This window comes from Podarcis raffonei, chromosome 5, assembly GCF_027172205.1.
Source record: "Podarcis raffonei isolate rPodRaf1 chromosome 5, rPodRaf1.pri, whole genome shotgun sequence".
Classification (NCBI taxonomy): domain Eukaryota; kingdom Metazoa; phylum Chordata; class Lepidosauria; order Squamata; family Lacertidae; genus Podarcis; species Podarcis raffonei.
Genome location: NC_070606.1, coordinates 73043961 through 73057820, shown reverse-complemented (window position 1 = coordinate 73057820; position 13860 = coordinate 73043961). Strand labels below are relative to the sequence as shown.

Genomic DNA, 13860 nt, shown 5'->3' with positions numbered 1-13860 from the left:
ACTTGTAAGGGAATACCAGGTCCATTTGGGTTGACTGGTGAAAAAGGTGATAAGGGTGACCCAGCTAGAATAAGAATAAAAGGTAACTATACAACGTACTAAACCCATGAGATTTTTTTTCCCTTTAAACTTGGGGACTGCTTCCAATGGTATATCCAAATTTTGTATTGCTTGGTGTTTGTGGTGTAGAAGCTTCGCACAAAAGAGCCAACGAATTGCCCTGGGAGTAATAAACAGTAGCCATCTGTCTGAAGTTGTTTCTCCAAAGTTATAGTCTGTAAGTGCCATAATTAGAGTATGTCTTCCACTTCCTCATTTTTGTGATCTATCAAATGCAAGGAGCTTAGTGCAGTGTGTTCCTTATTCCATGTCCCCCCACTGATCAGCACTCTGCTTTTTATGTCATTGTGAAAAATGCACTACCTAGTTAAAGTGGTACCAACTGTCCTAAGATTCTTGCTTAGGTTTTGTCAAGCATCTCCATTAGCACCATCTTTCTGTTTTTCTGCGCATCCTAATTCACTATGAACCACTTTTCATTTGAAATGTTCACATTCATCCACTTATTCATCTTATTGCAAGATTTTCAGGGTTGTTCTTTTTTTAAAAAAAATTGACTGAATTTGCACACATTCATCATAGACACCTCAGTAATTTCTTTGGCTTATGCATTCCACAGAAGAGAAGGAGAAGGTTTCTCACCTTATATAATTAATGGAGAAGCTAATTTTTTTCTCCTCTCTGATTCCTCCTGCCTAAAATCCTGTACAAATACCAAAACTCAATCTTGGCATTCATTGTTTTAAGACAGAACTTTTAATATTCTGAACATTAATTAGTAAGAAAGATGCATTTTATCCAAACGCAGTGTCCTGTAACTTTTTGTAAAGCTGCTTTCTTATTGGTCTGCCCAGTTTCCTAGCAGTTTGGGGGCATTTCCTAAAACATTCAGGTGGCATAGCCTTCAACAACATACATACATACATACATACATACATACATACATATATTGCATACTGACTGTAATATTTCCATAATTTAAAGGGATAAAAGGACAAAGAGGTCTTCAAGGGGAGCCTGGATTTCCCGGAAGAAATGGTATTGCTGGCAGGAATGGAGAACTAGGACTGCCTGGTGAAAAGGGCTTTAAGGTATACCTGATTGTTTTGACAGTTGTTTTCCCCTTCATTGTAACAACGAGGAAGTAAACTAACCAGGAGTTGTCTCTCTGTGTGAAAGGGCTGAGAGTTCTGTGCAGCTCTTACAATCAAAGCCAGCTCCTAAGCTCAGATCATGCTCAGTGGCACCCTGTTCTTTAATTCTAACAGTATGCCTTTTGCACCTGGATGTGGTTGTTAGATTATGGGGTTCTAGTGCAAAGCCTCCAATATAGATACAACACGAATTAAACCAACAATAAGGACATGCCCAGCCCAGAAATAAAACGTTTATTTAACAAGTCCATCATTCAAAAGGAAATATTACTCAGGAGTAAGGTGCTGTGAACAAGTGAATCTCAAGGCCCTTTTGGAAAACCTGGTGAATTTAAGGGGATCAGCTGGAAATGAGTTCAAATATATTAATTGTGCATTTGTATTCATTGTTTACAGGGCCTTGATGGAAGAGCTTTGCCAGGTGATAAGGGATTTCCTGGTTCCCCTGGACTTCCTGGCCCAAAAGGGCCAATAGGACCAACAGGTTTTGGAATTCAGGGTCCTCAAGGTGTCCGGGGTCTGCCTGGGAGTCCAGGAAGCCCAGGTATTAGAGGACCACCTGGCCCAAAAGGTGAAAAAGGTAATGTATGTATTTTACATTGAAAAGAGAACACTCTGTTGGTTCAGTTGTTTGAGAGGTTGGGTCAAACCAATTTATGGTTGTTTTTCTTCTAGGTGCTACTCTTCCTTACACAGCAGCATACCCTGGGAATCCAGGTGCACCTGGTTTTAAAGGTATATCAGGTATGACTACAAAAGTGAAATAAGGTACCATTCTTCCATGGAAGCTGTTAATGTCTTCAGGTTATTCAGAATTAAACAGACTTCTGTGATTTAAAACTTACAGTAATGAGGTGTAGGGTAAGAATTCTCAAGATTGGAAAAGAAACACAAATGCGAGGTTGTCATAAATGATAGCTTAAAATTAAAAGCAGGGCTAGAACCTCCCTAATACTCTATGCAAAAAACACATTTTGTTTTTCACTGGTGGTGAACTTGGTGGAAAAATAAAGTTTGGTATGCTCCTCTTATATGGTTATATCATTTAGATACTCTCCGGGTGGTAGTGCAAGGGAAATCTCTAATATAAGTCTCAGAAGCATTTTTCCATGTGTTTTGGAGCACAACTATGATTAAAAGCCGTCAAATCTGTCTCCGTATTTCATTTGCTTAGTAAAAGCCAAGGAAATGGACTAAGTGGTAATTCTTTACAAGTATTATTGTCTTTGGCCAGCTCCTGGATAGTCAGAAAACATGGATAACTTACTGACTTTCCATTGCAATTGCTTTAGGATAACTCATCATCCTGCCAGTTGAATTGCTTGGAACTTCCTATCTCTTAATGTTATCACTTAATATTAATTATTATTTAATGTTGAATTAGAGTTGCTCGGACTTTTTTTAATGGAGACTTGAATGGCAGAAATTACACATTGCCAGACAAGGTATGTGTATGCATAATGAGGTAGTGTGAACATGAAACCTATCAGTCATAAGAATGCATTTATTTATAAAATGGATGTAGCTAGGTCTGTGGAACAAACCTTCCACAGAAGGTTTGAAAGCATTGAACTAAGCTGTGCACAATCTGTCTATTCAGGCCCGAAAGGATTGAGAGGGCAGCCTGGGCAAGCTGGTCCCAATGGTTTTGATGGCTTCAAAGGCCAACAGGGCAGACCAGGAATACCAGGCAATCCTGGTCCAGAAGGTAAGTGAAAGAAGGGCAGGGTGTATTCATTTGTTGAGCATGGGTATGGACTGATTTTAATATATATTCTGTTTTCTTCTTCTGAACCTCATGTTTATTGTGCAACTGAAGCACCTGAATGTTGTCAGTTCATTTAAATAAAGTCAGTTTTAGAAAAGAATTGTAGCTCACATGCTTTTTCTCCAGTGCTTGGCTCCTATTAGATCTTGTTTCCCACAAGATGTAGTGATGGCCACCAACCTGAATGACTTTAAGGAGGAATAAATTCATGGAGAACTATTGGTGGCTACTACCCATGATGGCTATGTTCTACCTCCACTGTTTGAGGCAGTATGTTTCTGAATACCAGCAGCTGATAACAAGCTGGAAAGAGAGATTCAGGTTCCATATGTGGGGTTCTTGTGGGCATCTGGTTGGACACTGTGAGGACAGGATGCTAAATTAGATGGGTCTTTGGCATAATTCAGCAAGGCTCTTCTTATGTTTGTTGAAACCAGTCAGGAAGCAGAAGAGCTGGTTTGAGACACATTTCCCAGTAGTGATTCAGGTCCCAGACTGCTATAGCCTAAAATATCTCATCAGGTTAGAAAATTGCACTAAATAAAGAGGTAGATTAATCCAGGGTAGCAAATGTAGTACCCACCTCTGCAATATGCCGTTGGATCACAACTCCCATCAGCTCCAGCACAGCAAATGGTCTGGGATGGTAAGATCAGATATCCCTGGATTAATGTTATCCCAAAAACTGACAATCTCCACTTTCTCTCAGTTAAGTTGCTTTGAGTGTTTGCAATACTTAAGAATTCATTCACAGGGATAAGGTGAACACACAGAAGACAGATCTAACAGCTGTGATGGATAAATTCAATCTCCAGGTTCACAGGTGGTTGAGTTGGCATCCATCTGTCTTGGTGGACAATGGAGGAGTGTGCCTTTGGTGGTGAAGTCAAACTGTTGGAAGGTGCAGCATCTGCTGTGGCTGTAGATACTGATATGGGAAAGACATGTTTTGTTGCAGCTGGGGCAGATGAAGACCATGCCCCATGGCATTTCTTCTCTCGGTACTCTTCCCAGTGGTCATTCCTCTTCTGGGCACTGCTATGAATGCACAACCTAACTGCCTGACTCCAGGTCATACATTCACAGACAGTATGCCACTGATATCAGTTACTGGGTGCAAACAATGAAGAGGAGCTACTGTATTCATGCCTAATTATGACCTCCCCATAAGTGTCTGATTGGCCACTGATTGGGAAACAAGCTGCTGCACTATATGGATCTAGGGAAGCTCTCTTTACATTCTTATTTCACAAATGATATAAGTTGAAATTAAACAAGTTCAGCAAATGATCCTATGCCATCTAGATTTCATTTATTCTCTAGGTTTCAGGGGTGAGACTGGTGATCAAGGTGCACAAGGTGAAAGTGGTCCAAGGCTGGATGGAGCTCCAGGGTTGCCAGGTCCTCCTGGTATTGAAGGTCCAAAAGGCATTTTAGGTGACAACAGTTATGGTCCTCCAGGAATTCCAGGCAACAGAGGTCTTCCCGGTATACCAGGCCTGCAAGGCTTAAGAGGTGAACCAGGTTTTGCTGGCCTTCAAGGTATGATGCATATTTGTGCATGATTTATCTTATGTTTCTTGGATTTGTTACTGATAATTGACTGACTATGAGCTACTTCTCCCCAAAAATATGTTTCTGGAGGGGAAAAATAAAAATAGCTCAATAAATAATGTCTGATCTGACTGCACCAGCTACTGTACCCAATTTAAAGTGCTGGTTTTGACTTATTGCGGTCCTGAGCCAATTAAGGCTATATCTCAAGGGCTGCCTCTTTCTATGTGAACCTACCCAGACCCTGATATCATATTCTAAGGCCCTTCTTCATGTGTCCCCTTTACAAGAGGTTTAGAGGGTGGCAACAGGAGAATGGACCTTTTCTGTGGTGGCTCCCATTTGTGGAATGCTCTCCTGAGGAAGGTTTGCCAGGCGCCTTCATTATACACCTTTAGATGCCAGGCAAAAAAAGTTCCTCTTTAACCAGTCCTTTAGCTGATTAACATCCAATACCTTTTTAAAATGTGTTGGGAGGGGGTTATTGGGTTGCTTTTGTTTTGATTTTGTGTATTTCATGTTTTTTATTGTAATTTTATCTTGTGAACTGCCCTGAGACCTGCGGATATAGGGCGGTATATAAATTTAATAAATAATAATAATAATTCTAATGTAAGAGGTTGAAGGACACACACAATCTGGATATGTTTGGGAAACCCTAGTTGAAAATAAGAATGAGAGTAAGAGAAAAGGAAAGGAAAAGTGAGGGGTTGTATAGTGGGGAGATCTCAGAAGCATAGCAACTCACAAAAAACAGTCCAGATAGCTTCACATATTTACAGTTTGTCTCTTTTACTTATTCTTGACTTGGGTCAACAGAGAATTCTACCATTTCCCATGTGGTAGAAATGATCACTAATTGGGCATTTCCAAATCATGTGAATTAGTTAATCTGATCTCTGGTAAATTCCATCTCCAACTGTGGGTTGATGAAGATTGGGGCAACATCATCACTCTAAAAGGAGCACAGTATGTCCTAAATATCAATTTCTGCTGGGCATTGTATGTGTCAAACAGTGCCATCAAGATTTGAGAGAAAAGCGACTTTCACTTACTCAGCTTCAGAAGTTCTATTCAGATTTGCTTTATTGCATACCTGTTCTTTTCAAGTCACAGGTTGATCGTTTTGTTGCAAGCCTCAGTATGCTGTCAGCATTGCCATCACCTTGTGAGGTTTCTGGGGTTGCAATACAAACTGGAAGGACAGGTCATATTGTGAAGCCAGCCAGCCCCGATATTGTTCACTTTGCCTGTGTGCAGCAGAGGGGAGTGAAAATGTCCCTTTTAAGCTCATGAAAGCAAAGGACAACATCCTGTGAATATAAATATATTTCCCCAGGTCCCGTCTTTCCATGCAGCAACGTGAAGTGATTGCTTTGGATAGCAACTCCCAGCAGGGATGTCATTTTACTATCTTCAGTATTATTTCTGTATGGAATGTGAGGAGCATAAGCTCCAGTCTCATGCAAAGGGTGTCTTCTCTTTTCTTTCTGTTTCATGTTGCAGAATTGAAAATGTGTAAGGCTAGATCTTCCAAAATGAACATATTGAATGAGCTAAAATGAGTCAAAGACACTGTTCGTGATGGTTTAGTGTGAATGCAGCGGCTCTCAGAGAAAAGATGCTAACCACTGTGCTCCTCCCTAGTTGTTCTGCTGCTGAACAGCACTTTGCTAAGCCATGCTTTGGCTTGGCGTGTTCATCCAAATTTGAGCTTGTGGCTTATCCACGAGCCCTGTTTCAGCTGATATGCCAAGCCAAACTATGGTTTGGGTCAGTGTGGCCCAGCAGTAAAACAACTGGGGAGGAGTAAAGCAGCTGGGATCTTTTCTCCAGAGGTTTACCTTAGCATGAAGTGCAAACCAGGCTGAATTGTTTCAAACTAAATTATTTCGATTTTGGGGGGGCTTCATAAATGAATTATCCTTGCAGGACAGCCTGGTATCCCAGGATTTCCAGGAGCAAAAGGTCTCAGAGGTAGAAAAGGTGACATAGGAGTCACAGGAGGCCCTGGGTCACCTGGTCTGCCATGTGACAAAGGCTTGCAGGGGCTGCCAGGACCCCCAGGCTCTTTTGGACCACCAGGCTTTCCAGGTAAGTGCATCATTATCCTTGTAAATATTCAGGTGGGAGTCTAAAACATACAGGTTGACCCAGGTATTTGATGGCTGAAATATATTGTTGTTAGCAACCTTGAAGTCTTTGGGTGCTTTCCAACAAATTGTTGGAAATTGTTTCCACTTGTGCACAGGCATGGTATACATGTGTATTGGTCAAAATAGGTGTGGCATCTCACTTTAAAAAATAAATAAATGTGGCACCATTTATGTACATGGCACTACAAATATCAGATACGACAGATACCTGCCTCAACTGTCTAACAATGTAAAATTGACACAAATAGGAAATGAGAGAGGCAGGCCAAGGCAGCTGTGGGGGGAATGGATGTGTGCATAGGCAGGGCATATAGAGGGGGAGCAGCCGGGGGGTGGGGGGGACCCAGCTTGTACACGCTGAACATCTGACATTTCAAGTCTTGCTGTAAACAATTTGATTTCACCGTCTTGTTTGCTCTCCTCCCCATGCACCTTGGCTTTATGAATGCAGCAGAGCAATTCCAAGGAGTCTGTAGAGCTATGGTTTTAACTTTTATCAACATTTTAATTTTTATTTGGAATATTATTTTGATACTGTTGTTTTGGTTAATTGCATTTTATATGTGCTTTTAGGTTTTGTAAAAAACTTTTGAGACCTTAAAATATATATTATTTATTCTATAGAAACACAGTAGTTGTTAAGGACATATTTTTGCATTTGGTGCATCTCTCCCTCCGTGCCCCTCCTAGGTTTACAAGGCTTGAAGGGTCCTAAAGGTGATATGGGTGCACCGGGCCCAGCTGGAATGAAAGGCATGCCTGGGTTTCCTGGAGTACAAGGGCCACCTGGCCTCCCAGGCTTAAGAGGAAAACCAGGTCTTCCAGGGGAAAATGGATTGCCAGGCCGCCCAGGGCAAAAAGGTACGTGGATTCTAAATGAAATGGTCTTTGTTTCAGATGTAGCACAGTTCATATATACAAATAGTATTTCTAACCATCACCTTTCCTTTCTTTGGTCTTCAAAAGCTAGGAGATGGTCCATTTGGGATTTGCAGTCATGACCAAATAAGGATACACTGTACTGGGCCCCAGAGATCCAGCCTCCAGCCCATACTGCAGTCCCATTACCATGAAGAGAAAACAGATGCTCCATTGAGAATATTTATGGAAATTTATTTCCCAGTATGTGCCCACTGTCTAGATCTTGTGTGATTTGCTGGAGCCAATCAGGACCAATGTTAAGAGCAGAACAACATTCTGAAGAGTGAATTGCTGGCCCATGGCCTTCTCTAGAACAGAAAAAGTGTTTTGTGCAGTTAAAGTAGGGCTCCCACTTGTGACATTATTAATCCAGCAATTCAGTCTTTTGTTTAAGTGCACTAGAATCTGCATTTTTCTTTCTGAAGGGAGCCAAGGGTCCCAAGGCATGCAGGGTTTCCCAGGACTCCCAGGAAGTGAAGGAGAACTGGGAGCACCTGGTGCGAAAGGTGAAGAAGGACAAGCAGGTCTACGTGGCCCTCCAGGAGAATGTGGGTCTATGGGATTAAAGGGTATGTAGAATGATCTCTGTAACTTGTCTCCTGAATTACTTTGGCATGTAGTGTGTTCCTTTTCTCCTAGTCAGATAAAGAGTTTCTTAAGTTGGTAATAGGGCCATAGGAAGTTGCCCTTATACTGAGTTAGGCCACTGAGCCATCTAGCTCAGTAATGTCCACAATAGGGTTGGCATACGTCTATCTCGAGAGACAAATGGAGTGTGCCTCTGGGGGTGAAGTTAAACTGCTGCATTAGCAGCACCAAAGTGACCTCGCTGGAGTGCCAAAGTTACTCCCAAAGTTAAAACACAATTCTTAAAAACTGTGAGTAAAAACATATAGTATGGTCATACTATATCAGTTATTTCAAAGGCCTGGGAAAATAGAAAGGTTTTCACCTGCTGCCAAAAAGACCATAAAAATGGTTCCAGTAAATCTTCCTTCAGAACTTGCTCCCCGCCATAGAGTTTTGTTAAAGCTATGGTTTGTCGTCTTGTGATTTCCTAAGCAGAAACAAGGAAACAGAAACAACAAACAGTTCCCGTCCTCTAAGCACAAAGCAAATGTTTAATATGCGGTACCTGCCCAAAGCAGTAAATATTTAGGCCACAATTAGGAATCCCAATAGTAGGATAGGTGGGTGGATTTGTCCTGAGCAAATCTCTGCTTACATTCAATATATTCTACCTCTTTAAGGTGAAAGAGGACCTCCAGGAGAGGATGGCCGTGTTTTCATATTGAAAGAGAAAGGACAAAAAGGGGAGCCAGGCTTTCCTGGTGATAAAGGCATCCCAGGAACACAGGGTAAGCAAACTGCTTCTTTTCAGGTTACACAGAAACCAATAACTGTAACGTTAAGCCCAAACCCTAGCTGACATCTTCCATTTGCTATCTAATTTTTGGAAGGCACTAATACATCTGCAGCTGTTGTTGTAGAAAGTTATTCACTAGTACACGTCTGCTGAAATTAAAAGGCGAATCTGACAGACTGTTGTTTACTTAGTCAATTAGCAATGAACTGGCCAGTTGATAACCACTGCTCATGAGCTGTTGCTTTATCATATGAACCCAGCAGTGTGCATTTACTGATAGGCACTATGCTGTAGGAGATTAGGCGCCGCCTTCATCATTCACGTGCAGTGACTGCAGTATCACAGGATAAACAGCACAAGAAGCTGCTTCACACTGAGTCAGACCATTGGTCCATCTATCTTGGTATTGACTACAAGGATTGGTAGCAGCTCCCCAGAGTTCCAGACAGGGAGTCTTTCCCAGTCCTACCTAGAGATGGTGGAGACTGAACCTGAAACCTTTTGCAGGCAAAGCGGATGCTCTATCCCTGAGCTTACAGCCCTATTCAGTGATTACAGTATAAAATGAGACTAATCAATATAAACTCACATTACAAGTGTCTAAAACCTTAATTAGGTACTTACTACACAGGGACACGGGTGGCGCTGTGGTCTAAACCACAGAGCCTAGGGCTTGCTGATCAGAAGGTTGGCGGTTCGAATCCCCGCAATGGGGTGAGCTCCCGTTGCTTGGTCCCAGCTCCTGCCTACCTGGCAGTTCAAAAGCACGTCAAGTGCAAGTAGATAGGTACCACTCTGGCGGAAAGGTAAACGGTGTTTCCCTACGCTGCTCTGGTTTGCCAGAAGCGGCTTTGTCATGCTGGCCACATGACCTGGAAGCTGTCTGTGGACAAACGCCGGCTTCCTCGGCCGGTAAAGCGACTGAACCTAACGGTCAGGGGTCCCTTTACCTTTTGCTTACTACACATCCCTTTCATATGACCTCAGTATGAGACCACTTCAATAAAAAGCGAAACCTCTCCTCCTAAGGGTTTTTTAGTTTTTTAAGTTATTGTCTAGATCTTACCAGTATTTTTCTTCTAGAAAAAAAGATGCTGGTACTGCGTACCTTTGAGTACCCCCAGCAAAAAACACTGGCTCTTACTACTGTGTTGTAGCTACGTATCACACAGCAAAATTGTTCTGATGCGCAATATGCTAGATTCCTTTTTTAATTTCAGGTTCTGTAGTTTTTCTGATTTGTTTTGTTTTGGGGAGGGAGGTTGCATTCCCTTCTGTGACTAGAAAATGGAACAACTTACAACAAGCTCTTGAAATAATTTCAGGTGATAAAGGCAACACTGGATTCAGAGGAATCCCAGGATCGCCAGGCAGAAGTGCACTTCCAGGTACTCGAAAAGGCGAACCTGGCGATGCTGGACAGGCTGGTTTTCAAGGGCCTCCAGGTCTCCCAGGACCCACAGGACTGAGAGGAATCACTGGCTTTCAAGGACCACAAGGTGACCAGGTAGGGTGAGAATATTGTCACAGTGTTTGAAAGTCTAATGCTGTATCTAGCCATTTATGTGAGGAACCCTTGAGGAAAGCCTAGGAGGGGGTCAGTGCGCAGCACAGTACTGGCACCCAGTTGTGGCACACATTCTCCTGGTGTCGATGTCTCCAGTTTTAAGTGGGAACTGAATACTTGTATTTTCTTTCAGGCTGTGTTGCGTGTTTTGCTGTTCATCGTTTTATGTTTTTATTGTTGTAGTCTGCCCTTGGGTCATAGGATTAAGGGTAGGACATAAGTTTTTATCAGTTGTGGATGGCATGGTGGAGTGGAGGGGCTTACCTGACCCCCTGGCAGGTGAGTTGCTGGGAGGGGCAGAAGGTAGAGAGGCAAGGCAGCGGCAAGGCTGCTGTGGTGCAAACCCACCAGCAGAGCCAATTCACCGCTTCTGCTGGTGCAACCGCACCACCTGCCCACCATCTCCCCCTTCTCCTTCTGGTAAGCAGTAGCCAGCAGGTCAAATACAAATGAATAAATTTGCCTTTTACTTGCTTTTCCAGCTCAGAGCTAATGATCATCATATTTATTGTTTTGCACAATTCTCATTATGATCAGTGTCTTGAAGCAAGATGAACAAGAAACCAATAGGTCTGCATTACAGAACAGTTTACACTGACCACTTACAAATCTTCAAGCAGCATAAAGCCTTCTGTGGGAAGAGTAGAGAAAGGAGAAGGCAGGGATCCAGAGGAAGGCTGAAGCAGTTTCTGTTTTAGATACTTTCTTGCTAATTACACACAAACTCTTTCTTTCAGTTCTTCATATTATAAAAGATCAGAATTTGACACAGAAACCAAGATCCCCATTTATTTTTAATTTGCAGGAACAAGTGTTGTAAATTTTACATATAATTGATGGGCATTCTTCTTTTGATAAAATAATTAGGGTGCACAGGGATTGCCAGGGATTCCAGGAAGTTCAGGACTTGATGGTGCAAAAGGATCTAAAGGTAATGCTGCAATGGTAATACATCTATGCCTAACAGTTACTGTTCAGATTTCTGTTGATGCATTAGGAAAAATGAATACAGTGGAACCTCGGTTTTCGAGCGTCTCGGAAGCTGAACAATTCGGAACCCGAACGCCGAAAACCCAGAAGTGAATGCCTTGGAAATCGAAAGGGGTGTGTTTCTCCACTTTCTCAATGGGATTTGCCAACCGCCCATTGCGCCTTCAGATGTCGAACGTTTCGGAAGTCAAATGGTCTTCCGGAACGGATTACGTTTGACAGCCGAGGTACCACTGTATACAAACAGAAATAATTTCTGGTAACAAAATACTATCATGCTGGCTATATACATTGATTTGATAGATCATGCTGAAGGGGAAAGGCTGGCACCATACTAGTTTTTATATGGCATTACATGATTTGAAGAGCACAACAAAATGAGTATTATAAAATGTTATTGCAAACTTTCGGGATGATAAAACAGAACTGAATTAGTTGGACATCACAAAGTGATTGATTCAGAAATAGGAAGATTTGTTTTGTGAACCAGTGCCCCTGCCTAATAAGTAAGCAGGTAAAGCACCTTTCTCTGTTTGTATTGACACTGTCAAGACCAATATCCACATTTGTCCTGCTGCTGTAGTTGCACATTTTAGGCTCTTTTTTGTAAGAGTATCATTGACCGTAATCCTGAAACCATTTGACGTATATTAAGATCCCTTGAAAGATTCTCTACTGGCAAACAAAGGGAATTAAATTTGTAAAAGAAATAACTACAGGTTGTTTAAAGGTTTCAGAAGCTACTTATACATGAGATGCTACTTTTGCAGGTAACAGAGGTGACCCAGCTGTCTCTTATGGCCAGCCTGGTAAGAAAGGTCCTGCAGGAGATCGAGGATTGCCAGGTGATGATTCTTTTGGTCATTTGGTTATCAATGGGCAAGCTATCTAACTAGTGTATATCTCCTTGTGTATTTATATCTTTTCACTAATTTGAGCCAGACATTTATGGCTTCATGATTTGAAGCGATGATTTAATTCAAATCCATACTTTATGCTACAGACACATTTTTCATGTGCTCTCTGCATGTCTCCAGCTGATCACCATGAAGTGAAGGGGCAATGTGTCCCTGTAAATACACAGGAGTGTATGCTGGGCACATGCACTCACATTTATAGCACGTGTATGAATCTGCATTTCCCATCACACTTCAGTGTTCACCATGGCAAATATGAGCATGCATATGAAACTGGGGCTATGCTAGTAGCAAGAACAAATATTTGCTATCCTCCAACCTTTTTTTAGATAGATCTCCTCCTTTGTTCATAGGGTGGGGATTGAAAGAAACACTTTAAACAGCTTTAAATGTGACAAGAGAAACTGAAAAACATTCTTTTTTTGAGACGTTTTGGGTCACAACTAGCATCAGCATGTGGCAAATGCTGATGCCTCACTACTGATACTCTGGGCCAACACTGAGAGAAACCACCATCTTCATTGCCTATGGCCCCAGTCCATTGCAGTGTCTGTCTGCAATGGTATGCTAGAATCCTTAGACATTGTGGAGGAATGAAGATGGCTATGGCTGCAGTCACCCAGTTGAGTACCCTGGGGCAGGAGCTGCAGTTCTTTTTGACACAGCCACTTGTCCTTGTTTCCACTGCCTACCTATGCCACATGGTAAGCTCATCAGGGAATGGCAATAAGATGGCCAGAGCCATTTCAAACCTCATGCTAGCCTTGGATATTCAGTTATGCTGCTGTTACTTTGGGACTCTTGTTGCCTACCTTCGTGTCAGTCATTGCCTTCATCTGCTCAATCTTTATAAATGCAAATTAGTAGATGTTGTGAGATACTGTAGGTTTTCAGTACAGTTTCATCCACAGCAAATGGTGGATGAATGGTGGAGTGAGATGCCTTCACTCCATTACATTCTGCTCTATTCCGCTCATGGAAGGAAGCTGCAGAAGACAATATACTAATGTGTTTCCAAAAAGCTAATACAGTACACTATGCTTGAGCAGTGAAGCATGCCTATGTATGCATGGAATTTGCCATTTAAAAAAAGTTTCGCTAAAAATATATTATAGTAAGAGTTGCTTTGTTTGTATGGTTTGGTTTAAGGACTTGATGGATTACCAGGGGACCAAGGAACCACAGGTGTTCAAGGGAGACCAGGAAGACAGGGACCCAAAGGACTAACTGGATACTCAGGAACACCTGGCTTCCCAGGTGAGGTGGAAGTGAAAGAAAAATTAGCTGGACTTTAAACATAATAAGCTTTTATGGGCCATGATGACATCAGTTGAAAAGGAAACATCAACATGCAATCAAACCAGAAAATATATGAAAGTCAAGGTGGGCTTATACCCATGATCATCC

At 42.0% G+C, this 13860-nt stretch overlaps 1 protein-coding gene across 3 annotated transcripts in view; it reads left to right on the top strand.

Annotated features, from left to right (window-relative positions):
• The window catches only part of COL4A4 (collagen type IV alpha 4 chain), a 76170-nt gene that overhangs the window by 50173 nt on the left and 12137 nt on the right, over positions 1-13860 (top strand). For all 3 annotated transcript variants that reach the window (XM_053390081.1, XM_053390079.1, XM_053390078.1), the window contains exons 23-36: positions 10-82; positions 1045-1151; positions 1611-1794; positions 1890-1958; positions 2815-2922; positions 4306-4524; positions 6469-6630; positions 7383-7553; positions 8039-8182; positions 8864-8971; positions 10305-10486; positions 11414-11477; positions 12307-12381; positions 13603-13710. In XM_053390081.1, the coding sequence (XP_053246056.1) occupies positions 10-82; positions 1045-1151; positions 1611-1794; positions 1890-1958; positions 2815-2922; positions 4306-4524; positions 6469-6630; positions 7383-7553; positions 8039-8182; positions 8864-8971; positions 10305-10486; positions 11414-11477; positions 12307-12381; positions 13603-13710 (1774 nt within the window). The remainder of the gene's footprint in view (positions 1-9; positions 83-1044; positions 1152-1610; positions 1795-1889; positions 1959-2814; positions 2923-4305; positions 4525-6468; positions 6631-7382; positions 7554-8038; positions 8183-8863; positions 8972-10304; positions 10487-11413; positions 11478-12306; positions 12382-13602; positions 13711-13860) is intronic.